The sequence below is a fragment of the Nannospalax galili genome, unplaced genomic scaffold, assembly GCF_000622305.1.
Source record: "Nannospalax galili isolate Female #2095 unplaced genomic scaffold, S.galili_v1.0 scaffold568, whole genome shotgun sequence".
In the NCBI taxonomy this organism is placed as follows: Eukaryota; Metazoa; Chordata; class Mammalia; order Rodentia; family Spalacidae; genus Nannospalax; species Nannospalax galili.
Genome location: NW_008359441.1, coordinates 1,289,853 through 1,307,235, shown reverse-complemented (window position 1 = coordinate 1,307,235; position 17,383 = coordinate 1,289,853). Strand labels below are relative to the sequence as shown.

The window sequence follows — 17,383 nt, the reverse complement described above, 5'->3', positions numbered from 1 at the left end:
CAGCAGAAGTCGGTGATGAGGGCCAGGCCTTTGAAGGTTATAACTGTATTAGTTAGCTTTCTATTGCTGTAATGAAACACTGACCAAAACCAACTTGGGGAGGAAAGGGTTTATTTGGCTTACATATTGTTCCAGACCATGAGGAATGCTGCTTACTGGCTGATTCCTCTGGCCTCTGCTCAGCCTGCTTTCTTATGCAACCCAGGACCACCTGCCCAGAGGTGGCAGCACCCACAGTGGGCTGGGCCCTTCTACCCTACACATCAATCAAGAAAATGTCTCATACCTCACTCAAAGGTAAGTCAGACAGAGGAAATTCTTCAGCTGAGTTTCCCTCTTCCCAGATGACTTCAGCTTGTATCAAGTTGATGAAAAATAACCAGTGTAGGCACCTGGCTTTTCCTACCTTCTCTGCTTCCTGGTTCACTATGTGTGAGGAGTTCTATCTCAGGACTCTGTGCCACAGATGCAGAACTCTGCCATGCCCTGCCGGCATGATGCTTTGGAAACCCTCTGAAGACAGGACCTGCAATAAATCTCCCCTCCTATCTTGTTGTATTTGTGTTACAATGACACAAAAGTAACCAGTATACCACCGAAGGACTTTAGTCTATAAAACCTGCTAATATATTGTGTTACATTACACAGAAAAGACATTTTGCTGATTAAGTCATGGATCTTACACAGGGAGATGGTTTCCTTTATTCAAATGGGCCCAGTGTAATCACAAGCGTCTTTATGAGAAGAGAGTGGGTGGGTTAGGCAGAGAAAGTAGTTAACAGATCTTTATATTGTTTGCTTTGTGTTTCATAAGCAATGTTTTGTGATGATAGTTCAAAATCTTATTTTCATGTTTGATACGTTTGCATAAATAACTTTATAAATGTGATAATAGAAAAGTGAACTGTTATAAATTTCTATAATGCTTAATGTGATAATGTTAAGAATCATGCTGAATTTTATCTTATGGGAATCATCTCTGTTTTACAAGTATGTTATTTGACTTTTTTCTGTCCTTCCTTCTACCAAAAGGCATTGCTTACGTGAATGTGAAATATGTGATGTGATCACCCCCCCTTACGCTGATTTCTGCATTTCTGTACTTTCTTCTTTAGAGACCCTTTGTTGAAGGGCCTATACCTCCTACTTCTAAGCATTAAATTATTTCTTGTCATAGTGGTTTCTCAACAATCTTCAGTTTTATTTTATGACAGTGAACATGAAAATACTGGGAGAATGCCACGGCTTTTTGAAACTAAATGTTGCAAGAGTAATCTAGTTTTCAGGGAGAAGTTATGGGATTTGAAAACTATAGAGAGATGCAAAGTTACTGATGAAGATCTGTCCGATCCTGAGGTTTCTAGACTTGAAACCTGAGAAAACTTTTTCTCAGCATCTTAACAGGTGCGCTCGGTCTTCTACATCATCTTGCCTGAGAGAATCTTTAGTGGTCTTATGGCCTTATCTATTTGTTTTCTATACATTGTTCACCTTCCCTGTGTATAAGCTCCATGCGGGCAGAGGACATTCTAGCCTTGAATACTCTCTTATCACAGCGTGCAACATGATATGTCAGACATTCATTTTGTTAAGTGAATTTATCGCGCTGCATAGTAATGCACTTGTTAGGTAGAAAGTGGTAAGAGTCAGAGAAAATGGCAAGTGGCTTCAGTTTAAGGGATAAAGCATTGCATCGTTCCTTAAGGCATCAATTTTCTAAGATTTTTTTTCACTCCCCTATTTTGCTGATGGAAATATTCCAGGCCTCAAAGCTTTAGGTGCCAGGGAAGATGGATATAACCATTATAATGTAATAATAACAATAGTGGAAAAGAGAAAAAAGAAATAGTAGGCTAAAGTAACATAGGCTGCTTTTATGGGGAAAAAAATCTCTTGCTAGCTAATTCCAAAAATAATCTTTATTTCAAATAAAATCATTACTATGATAGTTGCCTCTAAGCAATACATTAACTCAGAGATAACTGCAATGCTCCAAATGTGTCAGCATTTAAAGTCTATCTGACTGAAATTTTTCTTAATTTATTGCAATCTGATAATCTAGAAAACATCATTTGTATTTGACATAGAGTTATGTTTCCACCATACACATCCATTCAGCTATACAACAAGAAATAATTGTTCAGCTAACATTATTCTTTCTAAAGAATGTGATGTTTATTCATGTGCACTTGGTGAATGAATACTTTATAAGAACATTAACAAGCTGTGAAAAAAATCCAGCCTCTGAGTTTTCAAAGATAGCTACATAGAATGGTGAGAAATTTAAGGTTGTGGGGGTTGTTGGAGGTTTATGAGATGAGAAGGTTAATCTGACTCTGATGTGTATTTGGACAGATGAGGAGCTATAATAATTTTATCAAATGGAAGAAAAAGAGTAAGCTATAATGTCACATTGTTGACTGGAAGAAGTCAGCTTACCCATTGAAAAATAGCTTCCTATTTTATTGGGTTTCTGTAATCCCTTCATTTATTACATAAATGTGCTCTCAAGGGTAATTTCCTTAAAAAACTCTTTGACTTGTGAAATATAGAAAATACTGTGAGGGTTTCTGAGTAGTATCACTTCTTTTGTGTGTCACCTTCCGGGTACAACTGATTTTGACAGATGTACTATTATGTTACCAGTGTAAGATGACATCTTTTGTCAGATGAACTGAGTAAGAGTGATCGTGACAGCCAGCAGGGAAGACACTGTCAGAAAGCTGAATACAGGTGCTGGTGTCATAGCTGTGACACAAACATGTAGACTAGACCTTACAATATCATTAAGCTAATGTGTTTCCAGTAATGCCCTTGAGAAGGCAGAAAATAGCCTTGTCCTTAAATACTACCATGTAGTAAAAACATAATACAATAAGACAGAACACAAGGTCAATTTAATATGTGCCTGAAGTGGTATTTTATAAATCGTGTGTGTGTGTGTGTGTGTGTGTGTGCATGTATGTGTTTGTGAATACACATCTATGGCATAGCACACATCTGAATGAATTTTGACATATCACCACCCCTTTTTTATTCTGGAGCACCTTCTTCCAAATTTAATTTAAACATTCCAAGAAAATTATTAAATGATCGTTTGTAAAATATGTATTATAAAGTGATTTATGTATATTCATTATAATCCTTTTTTCATATTTTATTTTTTATAGTGATACAAGTGTTTAGTAAAATAAGAAAAGATAGGCATACATTTAAAATATGTTTCTAGGTCATGAATTTTGTGAATATTTAATAAAAACTCAAATGAAATTGATGCTGGGTTTCAGTGGAATTAGATATTTGTTGGTCATATTTTCATACACACACACACACACACGGAGCGTGTTAAAATACTTCAGTGAAAAGCCTATTTCCCTATACAATGACTTTTGCTATCTTTGTCTCTAGGATCAGCAGTGATTGATCTTGATGGAAAGAGTTCTCTTCTCTACCGATTTGATCAAAACTCCCTGAGCCCAATAAGAGATATCATTTCTTTGAAATTCAAAACCATGCAGAGTGATGGGATTCTACTCCACAGGGCGGGACCCACTGGAGATCTGATTACATTGGAGTTAAGAAGAGGAAAACTCTTTTTAATTATTAATTCAGGTAAAACTATGTGTTACGGTGCTTGAAAAATCTGAGCATTTACTTCTCACTTAGGCAACTTTATGCTTTTATATCTTATTTTTCTAACATTTAAAAGTGTGTTATTTTCACCTCCAAGGATTTTCATGGATACCCGATGCCCAAATGGCTCATAGTTTGCAAACTACACAAGCCCCTCATTGGATGCTCTTCTCATAACTCTGATAGAGCTACATGCTGCTTCTGACATCATAAAGAATAGGATGGGTCGTTGAAAACTATTGCAGTAGTAAAAATAATGAGGTTGTAGCAAACATAAAATTTACATAGAAAATGAGCATGCGATGGGCAATAATAATAAAAAGAATTAACAGTGGAAGAAATTATAGCAAGGTTGAGAAATCATTATATTCCAACTTTAGGTAAATTCACACTAGTAGTGTTCCGGGACTGCGTGCACGGAGGAACATTGCAGTGTTGTAAGAGATGCTGATGTACTGAGGTGAGACGTTTTTCCCTTTTAACTGGGAATAACAGGGCTGTTTATTTTCATCTTCTAGGTGAAGCTAGACTGCCCTCCATTCCTGCCCCTGTCAACCTTACCCTGGGCAGCCTACTGGATGACCAACACTGGCATTCTGTGCTCATCCAGAGACTGGGCAAACAGGTCAACTTCACAGTGGACGAACACAGGCATCGCTTCCATGCACAGGGAGAATTCAATTACCTGGATCTTGATTATGAGGTGGTGATGCTACATTTCAATTAAGACATAGTTGATGACATATATGTAGTTTAAATTCCTAGGAGAAAATATACTACAAAAACACACCTTCACAGTAAGTCTCAAGGCTGATCAAGCATTCCCAAGATGACCCAACTCATAGTAACAAATTTGAGCACATGGAACTTGAGGCTTCATCCCTTATTATATGTTAATTCACCATTATAACTTAAGACAACTCTTTCACCTTAATTGTGTGGACAAAACACTACATAAGTAAGAAATTTTCCCCTGTGGTTAGATCTCACTACCACAAGCAAACATGGAAAGTATAATCTAATTTATTTGTATTATATTCCTGCGAAATACAGATTTATGTGGGATAATATAGTAACAAACAGATGAATTAATTAACAACTGATTAGATATTCAAATATCAATGTGTACAAGGAACATATACAAAGTGAAATGTCATAAATAGTTATATTATTAAATAGACCAAGTTCTATCATGGATATAAAAGTAGTTTTATTCATTAAGCAATAAATATCAAAACCAGATATGATTAGCAAATTGGAGGAATAATCAAGCCATCATATAAATGAGGCTAAATGTATATAAATTTTTAAAAAATTGGTGTCTTAATTTTTTCATACAGGGTGTGATAAACTTATCTATGTGTGCTGGCTACTGCTATCATTGCTAATCATAATTATTTTAACAGGTTATCATAAAATCACTAAACAACATTATTGATGCCATTTTTCTTTCTAAGATCAGCTTTGGAGGGATGCCAGCACCTACAAAATCAGTGTCATTGCCACATAAGAATTTTCGTGGATGTGTAGAAAATCTCTATTATAATGGCGTCAATATCATTGGCTTGGTCAAGCAACACCACCCTCAAATCATCACCATGGTAAGAGTCCCCACATGAGGTATACATGAGATGAGGCCTTTTCCAAATGGAATCGCTCCATTTGAAGGTCTCACAGGTTGTGATGTTTTATAGATGGCTCATATCAAACTTTTCACTTTGATTGACAGTATGCATATAGGAGATTAATTTAGAGGGATTATAATTACAGAGCATAATTGTTTTCTAAAACTTTTTCTTTCTCTTTGAGAATTCACACACTTACACAATGAAACATGATCACACCTACCCCCATTCTCCCCTGAAGGTACTCCCGTGTTCCCTCCAACATGCTCTCCTCCCAACTCCATGTCTTTGTTTTTCTTTGATTACCCACTAAATCCACTTAGCCCTGCCCATATGTGCATGGAAGTGGAGCTGTCCACTGGGATGTGGGAAACCTACCAGTGGCCACATCCTCCAAACAGAGTGATTCTGTTTCCCCCAGGAACTGGCCACTGCCAACAACAGCTCTCCAGTAAGTGGTTGGGCTGTGAGATCGTCTACCCCATCTATGCTGGGGTTTTGGCTGGCTTGATCTTGTGCAGGTAACTGCAGCTGCTGTGAATTCATAATTGCAAGAAAACATTTAAAATTTTTTAGTTAGGGACGTATTTAAATTTTTATTGTGATGTGATTTTAATTTTGTTGTAAATATTTGAGAGTTGTTGGGGTATTATTATTCTCAAGGTGATCAATTTATTTTTTTATTTTGCTCTGTGATTTTTTTTTTAAAGTAAGTTATTCTCGGACTATCTCCCTGCATGAGCACCATGTCTCTGGGATCAGTTAACATCCTCCTGCATTAAAGAGACACTGGAAACCCTTGTATTTTACCATGGCCATTAATGACAAATTTAAAAACTAATGGCTGTTAGAGCACTGTGGCTGCCAATCTGTCAAAATAATCAAGATATCTGGGTTCTATTATATCCCAGTTCTATGGAAGTGTGGCAGAATTTACATCTGTTGGTTACGGTCCACTCAGGGAAGCAGGGCCACAGTGAGTGTTACAAGGGATCTTTCTTCCAACTTGGATCTTGGGAAGCACGGAAGTGGAAGGCTAACTGGTGAAGACAGAAGATGAGAGAGGTCAGAAGTCACTAACCGCCTGTGCTGGGTAGCTCCAGGTGTCAACTTGACACACCTGGGAAGGGGGAGCCTCAATTGCAGAATTTTCTCTATCAGATTGGCCTGTGGGCATGTCTGTGAGCCATTTTCTTGATTATTGAGTGATGTAGGAAGGCCCAGACCAATGTGGGTGGTGCTATCCCTGGACAGGTAGGTCATGGGTTGTATAAGAAAGGTACATGAACAAGCCAGGGGAGCAAACCAGTAAGCAGCATTCCTCCATGGTCTGGGGTTCAGTTCCTGCCCTGGCTTCCCTCAGTGATGGACTGTCGCTTGGAAGAGTATAACAAGCCCTTTCCTTTCCAGGCTGGTTTTAGTCAGTGCCTTTGTCATAGCAATAAAAGTTAGCTAGAACACTGAGCCATGGTGTAAGTGTTGGGTTAGGCTCTGGAGAGCATTTGTGGTTTATGCAGGAAGCTTTCTGAGGGTTTGATGGGAGCTGTTGCCTCTTGGTGGTCACTATCCCTGCGAATTCCTGGCAAACATCCGGGCTGGGCATCAACTTGGACTGCTGCTACTCAACTGGGCTGGCCATCAGGAGAAAGAGGTGATACAGATGTGGCAGAGTAGGATGGAGGGATAAACCAGCATCTTAGCACTCTCTCTGTCTCTCTGTCTCTCTCTGTCTCTGTCTGTCTGTCTGTCTGTCTCTCTCTCTGTATGTGTATGTGTGTGTGTAGGGGAGGTACTACGTGCATGCAGGAGCACAGACATAGGTGTGTACATGTGTGTAAAGGCTAGAGGACAACCTTAGATGTCATTCTTCAAGTGCTGTCCACCTTGATTTTTGCAACAGAGCCTCTCACTGGCCTGGTATTTGAGAAGTGGGCCAGTATAGCTGGCCAGCGATACCCCTGTCTCCTCCTCCACAGTCCTTGACTGTAAGTGCACAACCAAGCCTGGATCCCCCCCTAAATTTCTTCATGTGTGTATGTGTGTATATGCATGTTTTACATGTGTGTGAGTGCACATCCATGCATAGCCTTAGCTTTGATGTCATAAATCATCTTTCACAATACTTCCACCTTATCAATTGAGGTGGGGTCTATGAATCAAACTCAGATTGCTCCGTGGAACCCATGACTCTGACTTGGAATTGCAGTCAGGGTTCCAAATTCGGGTCCTCAGGCTTGTACAGCAAGTGCTTTCATCACTGGTCCATCTCCTCTGACTCAGACATGACTTATTTTTCATAAGGGTTCTAGGGAGCAAACCCAGGTCTTCCTGCTAGCAAGGCACTCACTTTCCTGACTGAGCTGCCTCCCCAAACCTGCTGCCTCCCCAGACTTCACTGTGCACCATCTCCAAAAACACTCAGGGCAAATGGCTGGTGTTTCCTGACAATCATTGTCACCCAAGCTCTTCAGTCAACTTTTGACCAGTAGTAGAGGGAAAAGGAGGTTCTAGGAAGTGGACTTTTCAGCTTTACCACTTTTATAATACAGAGCAGCCACAAATAGATTTTCATTAATTTCTTACATTGCTTAAAATTTAAAATATGTAAATTGAATCTCACATTGTGCAGCAAATCCCAGAGCACATCACAAGAATATTTATTATGGAAAAATATTTCATTTCTAATTCTCTGTGAATTGGTATTCTTTACAGGATCATAACATCCAGCAAGATTTTAATTTCATTACTTGTTTATTAAAGGGAAAAGAATATAGACAGATGTGCGTTTGTGTGTGCGTGTGTGCGTGTGTGCGTGTGTGTGTGTATGTGCAGTTCATCCAAAATAATGAGTTTCAACACAATGCTCCTGCAAGGCTCACCCACTGTTCATTGACAAGGAGACCTGCTCTTTGTAGGCCAGGAAGGAGGCAGCTACTCAAATAAAACACATGACATCTATTCCCATGGGGTTCCATAGTCTCATAATTCCCTTCACCCTACAGGTTAGTTTGTACCTTAGCACTGTGTACTCTTAACGTTTTATTGTCTCACTCAACACACAACATCATTGTTTACAGTAGAAGTTCACATTTTAACCAAATCATAACGTAGCCCTTTTGTTTATCTGTTGGAAAAAGATCAACTCTTTTCACTCCAATGTTTGTTGTTTTTAGTATAGTTTATTTCTTTGGCTTTGCAGGTCTATATTAAGGTTTAAAAACAGAGAGAGGACTGGGAAAGCAGATCTTAGGATATGTGACCTATCAGTCAAATTTGTATATGATAGGATACATGAAATCAGGCGGGGATTGCTAAGGGGGGGTGTGCAGATAGAGAAGGGGTCTATATGATCAAAGTACGTTGGAATTACATTATACTAAGTCTTTCTACTATGTAAAGATGACTTGAATTTTCATACTTACTGGAGATCTAAATCACTAAACTTAGGAGTTGAAAAAAACTGAAAAAAGTTTGTACATTCTACAGAGGAAATAAAACTCAATCATATTGAGAAACAACTGAAAATTTAATAAAAAATAATAGAGGAGATGAAATCAGTGGTTACTGAGGAAGGGGTAGAGATGGGGAAGGCGGTATGAATAGGATCAAAATTCATTGTATTAATGTCTCAAAGAGTCAATAAAAATATTTTAAAAGATATCTGACAAAGATTTGGATTTTCATGGCAATAACAATTTGTTTTTAAGTGACAATAATGTGAGATTGATCATGAGCCTTCGTATTTTAAATTTGATTATATATCCAGTGTAGCATGCTAACAGCCTTTTCTTTTGCTTTATTCTAAGGGAAATGTGTCATTTTCTTGTTCACAACCACAGTCCGTGCCTCTGACTTTTCTGAGTACCAGGAGTTACTTACTACTACCAGCCTTTTCCAAAGAGGAGGAGATTGCAGCCAGTTTTCAATTTCGAACGTGGAATAAGGCAGGACTTTTGCTCTTCAGTGAACTTCAACTGGTTTCAGGTGGTCTTCTTCTCTTGCTTAGTGATGGGAAACTTAAGCTGAATCTGCAGCAGCCAGGAAAATCACCCAGTGACATCACAGCAGGTAATAAATGTCCTCCTGTGGGCAAAGCATGTGGATTCAAAAGACTTCATTATCTCTGAGTCCCTTCTCCACAAATTCTGTGCATAACCAGAAGTTAATATTTGTTCAGTAAATGAACACTTGAGTTAATAAGATCATCAGTACTCTTCCTCGGAGGAACTTGGTTGCAGTTTCCTTTTAAGCATGATTCCAATGTTCAAAGTTCTAATTAATGAAAATGATAGTGATGGGAGAAACGGAAATTTCGATCCATGACCCTTTCTCTAACTCAGACAAATCATCAATATATCCAGAGGAGATGGGTTTGGGTGGAGGGGGGAGTGGAATGCATAGAATTAGGCCAGTAAGTTAACTAGAGGTCTTTCAGTGGAAAATTAGACTTCATGAAGTAGCTATTTTTACCTTGGTCTGTTGTGCAATGAGTGGCCTCACTGGATGTATATGTGTTATATATATATATCCTTATTCCACTGCACATTGCACCTTGCTAATGGTTGGATACATTATGGGAGGAGGCAAAGGTTTGTGCAAACTTACTCCGTTGAGTACCAGTTGAAATTCTCTGCAATTGTAGGCAATATAGTATCATTTTATCACTGTAGGTAATATAATTAAGGTGACTGTATATGTGTCTGGAAAAATTAATGTCCAATCTAGGTCAGAGCTGTGAGCAAGAGATATTTTGATCTCCTCATTAGAATTATATAGCTTTCAACAAGGGATCCATATCACATTTTTGCATATATAGAATAGCATCCAAATCTGGCAACCAAAGGTTACACAGGGGTAAATTGCTACATTAACTTAATAAATGATCTTTAAAAACAATTTAAAGATGCCTTTGTAGGGCTTCTCTATCTTCACTTTGTTCGTAGACTATGATTTGAGGAAGGAAAAATGAGAAACGTTAAAATACAGTTTGAAACCAATAGAAAAAACAAGGACACAATTTGGTGCACGATGCCCATTGCTTATATATTTTTCTTGCTGTTCATATTTTGCTTCAGTTTAAATGTAAGAACTAGAAAGTCAGTATTAATTATGATTTTTTGAGAGGTGCTGTTCTGTGACTTTTTGTGTAATCTTCAATGTGGTAGATTTGTAGTCTTGACAAAGGAGATAAATGAATCAGTGTCATATTAATAATTAAGAAGCCCTAAAATGAAGGTCTAAAAATGTAAGCTTGCCATTAGTGTGTAGTGTATTGTGATGTATTTGACAGCCTCTGAAGTGGTTATATTCATAGCCTAATTTTCAACATCTTAAAGGAACTGCTCGTACAATGTTACTATAGCGAGCTGCATGAAGCAAGCTCATTGCTAACCTCTTTACAGGAATGCATAGTTAATAAATTACTAGGTGTAACTGTGTATAGAATACCCTAAGTGATTTGGAAATCTCTAAATGGATGTTTAAATCCAGATACAATATAATCCATTTTGACATCATGTGACTTTATATGATTATTTTCATAACTAGTAACAAGGCACCTAACTGTGAATGTCAGAATAGCAAAATACATCACGCTGTAGACGTAAAGTCAGCCCCTGTTCACTAGCTTTTTCTTTTTTCTTTTCCAGTTTCTTTCAAAGATCTTAATTTTTGCTAATTTCAATGACGCAAGTACACTTCCTATTTGCAAATAAAGTACTTAAATGGTTACTTTCCTCTCCCATAGGAAATGACTTTCTACTTAGGGTTGCTTGTATAATGTTTGATAATTAAATCAATTGCTGTATTATAATGACTTTAAATAAAATCATGAATTACAAATGGATTGGCATTACATTACACAAAATCTACCTATAATGTGAAGATGGTTCAAATTCTCATAGCTACTAGAGATATAAGTTACTAATGTTAAAATTCTGAGAAACTAAAAAAAAAATATTTTACCAAGGGAAAAATTGTGTTGAAAAAGACCTGAATTATGCAAATGTTTGAGTTACTGGACTAAATTTCTAATGGATTATACAGTTTTGAAAATTGTCATTTGGATTATTTGAAGATGTTATGTCAACCTAAGTCATCTTAGAAATATTAATGATACTGTATTAGCCTAAATCATGAAACATTTTAACAGCACTCTAAAATCCCTCATGACACAAGATATTTTTAGTCTTTGTCAGCGTTGTAGATGTCAAACAAAAAACATTCAGATGGTTCTAAGGACCTGATGCGGCAATGCAGGTACATTATTTTAAAAATGAAGACAAAATTCTTTATGATCAAATTTGAGGTTTCTTCAGTGATTTTTATCATTCCGGCTAAGGGTGAAAATCGGGTACCTGAACAAACCTTTAGCCCCATGACCAGGTCCTCCTGAAGTAATCTTGCAGCTCTTCAGATGGTTCTGTGGGTTTGACATGGCGGGAATTCATCATCCCTGTGTTGTGAGTAATGGCACAGCCCTCCTGGTCTTTCTCACTCAGAAAAAAACAAAACAAAACTGTTTTTTGAATTCCCTTTTATTTCTTTCATTATTGGACTATCCCTCCATTTAGACTACAAACCTGTTACTCTTAAACTCCTGCTCTCTGCCCTACTGATGGTTACCAATGACCTCCAGATTTTCAGTCTGACAGGAGCCATCTAGGGATCTGGATTCTTAATTCTGGTTAGTGACAGTAGTTAGTGGATGTACAAATTTCTGGTGATTTCAAAGCACTGAAATATATTTTGGAATGGACACAACTCTTCAATTGCTCCTCGAGTGATGACATACATATAATTGCCTTCTGCACCTTTGCAGGGAATAGACCCAAGTGGCAGGCTTAGTTTTTCTTTACCTGTCTTCCCTTCTGGATGCCTGTTACAGTCTTATGACAGGGTGAGGCAGCTAAGAGGTCAGAATGTTTCCATAGCAGTTTAGGACAGTCCCAGAGATTAAGTATATGAAGTACATATAAACTTTTTTTCCCTGCTGTATTTTGTGTGTTTATGTGGTTTGACCCAGAAACAGGGATTGGCTGAGGAAGAAGATACACAGTTCTGAAAGACAATCCTGTCCTCTCTACCATCTCCAAAGGAAAACACTTCCATTTATGACTACAGTCATACATTTGTAGTTGACAGTGTTTTCCAAACCAAGACCATGGTGACCCTGTTTGAAGTTTGTAAATGTCAAGTCTGTAGCTTGTTGCAAGAAGAGTAAGGCATGCTCTGGAAGCCCAGAGATTATCTTGACACAAACATGTTAAGAATGACACATGATTTGGGGTTATGTCAGTGATTGGGGGAAACGTTCTGAGAAGCAAACATTTGCTGTTGAATAATGCTTTGGAGAATAAGAGTAATTACATAATTAGATATTTTTGTAAATCTTTAATTTTAGTTTTTTTATTGTATGCATATAAGTGTATTGCCTGCATGTAGGTAAGTGTACCCATGTCCTGCAAAGCCCTCAGAACTCAGAAGAGGGTGTTGGGTCTCCTGGAACTGGAGTTACTGTTGTTAGCTGCCTTTTGGATACTGAGAATCTAACCCTGGGCCTCTGCAAGAGCAGCCAGTACACTTAACTGCTGAGCTATCTCTCCAGCAGTGAATCTTAATCTAGAAGGATGAAAGAATGAAATGAGTCTGAAGTGTTATTTGACAAACAACAAATTAGTAGTTACAGTAGTCATTTACTTGTGCCTGTTGCTGTGGCCACACCTTGTTTCGGAAGTAATGTGAGGAAGGAAAGACTTACTTTGGGTCATGGCTTCAGAGGGCTTCAGTCTGTCATGGCTGGGAAGACTTGGTAGCCGAGGTTATGAAATAGTCGTAGGAATGTGTGACAGAGGTCATGTGTGCTTGTGTGGCCTGTCAGGAAGCAGTGAGAGGTCAGAATAGGGCTTGGTCTACAACCTTCAAAACTCCTTTTTGTGACCTACTTCCTCTAGCTAGGCCCTAACTCAAGAAGGTCACAGGACCTCCCAAAGTTGCGTTGCCAGCTGGCGACCAAGCCTCAGACTGTAGGGGGGGACATTCAGCATTCAAACCAAGATAGTGCTTATTCTTATTTTCCAGAAGAGGGAGAAGTTTGATATTCCTGTGGTTTGTGTGTTAATGTTTTCTTAAATGTGTTTGTTTGTTGGGTTGGTTTGGTATGTGGTTACCTCCGATTTTGAAATAGAAGTCTTTTTTGTTTGTCTGTCTTTTTGATTTTTTGAGACTTGCCTGGAACATACAATGTAGACCTGACTGGCTTTGAACTTATAGGTACTCTCTTGCCTCTGTCTCCCAAGATCTGGGATTTCTGGCATGTACTATAGCACTCAACCTAAGAGTCAACGTAGTTTCTTCTCATGAGCCTCTTGTAGTCCCATAGTAACTGATGTTTGTGTCCTGGGAGTTGCTTTACATTGACAGGACATAGCAATGTGGCCTGGGTCCCGAACCTACATGCCAGGCTACATTCCACAGCTCAGCCTCCTGATAGTGCCAGGCCAGCACCTTGCTGTCAGGTCCTGCTTCTTCTCTTTTTTAAAGTTGATTGTTAGATATGAACAAGATAAGGAAGCCACCAGCCTTATAGGCAGGCAGGGAAAAAATATGGGTTTTAGAGTTAGACTAAAGTTTTTGTTTTTATTTCCTTTTTTCATGCTCACCAGCTGGAGAGCATCTTGGATAATTCTTTATCTTTCTCCAGCCTCATTTTTTTTCTACATTTAAGATGAGGGTAATGACCACTGGGTTGTGTAAATGATGCCACACATAGAAAGCATGATACTTATGAATGTCTCAATAAAATTGCTACTATGATCATTATTTCATTATTCCACAGACTCAAAAGTTATGAGTGGGGCTGGGGAGGTACCTCAGTGGTAGGGTATTTACCACCTGTGTGTAAGGTCCCACGTTTGATACCCAGAATGGACAAGGAATTATGGGTAATGGCGTTTTATGGTTTGAATATGTTTGGACACTTGGTCCCCATCTGGTGGTAGTGTTTCAGAAGGTTGTGGAAACTGTGAGGCTAGAGAAAGTGGGTCACAGGAGCTGGGCCTTTTAGGGTTAGGACGCTACCGTACTCTTGGTCTGATCACTGTCTAGTTTTTGTCTACTAAGATGGGAGAAGTTTCAGCCACATTCCTGTCACCATGTCACCATGAACTCCTCCACACCTTCATCACCAGGATGGAATGTACTCCCTGGAACCTTAAACCACAACAAAACTTTCCTCTCTTTTTAAAGATTTTGTTTTCATTTTTATTTATTTATTTATTTATTTATTTATTTATTTATTTATTTATTTATTTGTGTGTGTACTTGTGTGTCTCTATGTGTCTGCATCTGTGTGTGTGTATGCCATGGTGGGTGTTCAGAGAGGCCAGAAGAGGGTGTTAGATTCCCCTGGTGCTGGGGTCACAAGCAGTTGTGAGCTGCCCAATGTAGGTACTGGGAAGTGAGCTCAGGTCCTCTAGAAGCACAGAGGCACCTTTAACCACTAAGCAGCCTCTCCAGCCCCATGAGCCTTCCCTTTCTTAAGTTACTTCTGTCAGACAGTCCATCACAGTAATGAGGAAAGTAGCAAATGAAGTGACAGTGGGAACCGAATCAGAATTGAGCAACATAATACCATTAATAAGGGACCCCCCTCCCCCAAATTCTGTGACTCCCTCGCTTCCTCCTCTCACTGTACTGTGGCCTTTAGAAGGAACTCCCCTCTCATCAGACAGGGGAATCGAAATGAGTTATATGCTTATAAAGAAAAGCAGAGTCTGATTTACTAGGTAGAGCAAGTGGAAATACATTGGGGATCATTCATGTTTTAATTTGAGCAATCCATCCTACTGACAGGAAATAAGTCTCCTCTATAGGTAAATGATGTCCATCACACAGGATGTCAGCTTTTGAAGGTTCCTCTTCAAGCATGGCACAAGTTCATAAGCTGCTCGCTTATTAGATGAAGGCATTTAACTGTGCCAAATTGCAGAGGGGGCTGTCCAACCAGTCTTTTGTTCACAGTCTAACTTGGCTTTTGCACTGAAACCAGGATTCCAAAGGCCTCCCCAAGTCTTTGATTGAATTCTGTTCTGTGCCCAATGAGCAGATGCCCAGGGCACTGCTGTACAAAGCATGGTCCCTGAACCAGCTCAGGGTAAGACTTGCTGTGGATTCATGACAGGTATCAAAGGAGACATTAAGTTCTTAGGAACTGTTACAAGAAAAAGATACTTCTGTGACATAGCAGCGCCTGCTTTGAAGACATATTTTATATGTCCTTGTTTTATAGTAATTTATTTTAGTATATTTTACAAAGTATCAATGTGCAAGTTAGGTGAGGTGACTCATAGGATGACTGAGTTTGAGGCCAGCCTAGGCTACATAGGGAACTAACCTTGTAGCAGAAGACAAAAACAGTATCAGGGCTGGGAGATAGCTCAGTGGGTAATGCACTTGAAACACAAGTATGACTGAGTCTGAACCCCAGAACCCACGTAATAAAGGCAGGCATGCTAACACATCTCTGTAACCCCAGTGCTCCTTTAGCAAGACAGGAGCAGAGCTAGAAGAGGTCCTGGAATCCGGAAAGTCAGCTAGCTTGGCCTAAGCAACAATGAAACAAATTGTTCTGTCTCAAGCAAAGTGGAAGGAGAGGACTAATGCTGAGATTGTCTTCTGACCTTCACACCTGCACCGTGGCATCTACACTCCTCCGTTCACATGCATTCCCACACATAATCCATACACATCTGTTCATATTATACACACACACCATCCATACACATCCATACATATCAAACACACATCACCCACACACTTCCATACATATTCCACACACATAATTCACAGATCCATTCATACCACCACCCCACATTTCACTTATACTTCACATACGCAATCAATTAATGCAGAATAGGTTAAAAATGAAATGCTCATCAGTAGAAGTGTTTTGGTAAGGCCAAAAGAAAACAGGAGTAGGAGAAACCGCGTGGAGTCACATATGTAGAGCACCTCTGTGCTATGCTTTGGAGACAGGTTAGAGGATAGGTGGGGATCTGAGATAGAGCTGGAGGCATCCTGCACTTGTGGGTCAGGTATATACAAGAGTTTTTGCTCTGTACGTAACTTCTACCTGAAGAACTGGAGTGAAAAACTGGGAACATTTGATTTATTTTAGTCCAATCTTCCTGGGCCCTGAGTTATGTAACACTACTTGTCCATTCATGCAGTGTCTGTTCTCCAAAAATGTGTTTAGAAGTATACAACCTGTGGTGTTCATTTTGTGTTCAAGTGTCTGTTTTCTGTCATCTTTCCTGCAGCAAATAAGACTGGGTCTTGGAAATATTTTCATTCTTCTATTTTTTTTAAAGTCTTATGTGTATGTGTATATTGTCTGCACATATGTAAGTGCACCATGCCATGCCCATGGAGGTCAGAAGAGGGCATCAGATCCCCTGGAACTGGAGTTACAGATGGTTGTTAGCTGCCATGTGGGTGCTGAGAACTGAACTTGGGTCCTCTGCAAGAGCAAACAGTGCTCTTAACTTCTGAGTCATCTTTCTATTCCCACATTTTCTTCTTAGTTCTGATGGAATAGTGGACTTTCATGCTTGAGTAGAATTTGTGTCACTTTAAATACATCTGGGACAAAATAGCATCACCAATTTAATGGAGTCTTGATGCATTTTCAAATTGCAAATTATCATGGAGACATTAGTTTAGAATGTTAAGAAAATTACAAATGACTCTTTGGGTTCAATAGAATGATTATATTTTTGTTTATTGACTTGATCTGCAGACTCTTAGAGTTGGATATTTGGTGGCTATAAGTCTTGCTGGTAAACCAGAGAGAGATGCTTGGTTTCCAGCCTTCAACCACAGAGCCCACGTCAATGTACTTTCCTTTAAGAAGGATTTATGACAATACAGTTACCTTAGGAGGAACTAGAGGTTGTAGTTCAGTGGCAGTAAAACCACTATGTAGCCCCAGCTGGCCTTAAACTCACAGCAATTCACCTGCCTCTGCCTCTCAAATGTTGGGATTCAAGGTATGAGCCAACACACTCAGTTTACCTTGATTTATTATTATAAAAACTTTGTATTTATATGAAAATTGTTAATATAAA

At 38.9% G+C, this 17,383-nt stretch overlaps 1 protein-coding gene across 1 annotated transcript in view; it reads left to right on the top strand.

Moving 5' to 3' along the window:
* Positions 1–17,383, top strand: part of Cntnap4 (contactin associated protein like 4) — a 303,201-nt gene that overhangs the window by 182,252 nt on the left and 103,566 nt on the right. Inside the window, exons 5-8 of the mRNA XM_008822985.2 lie at positions 3,409–3,612; positions 4,152–4,336; positions 5,091–5,234; positions 9,065–9,326. Coding sequence (XP_008821207.1) covers positions 3,409–3,612; positions 4,152–4,336; positions 5,091–5,234; positions 9,065–9,326 — 795 coding nt within the window. The remainder of the gene's footprint in view (positions 1–3,408; positions 3,613–4,151; positions 4,337–5,090; positions 5,235–9,064; positions 9,327–17,383) is intronic.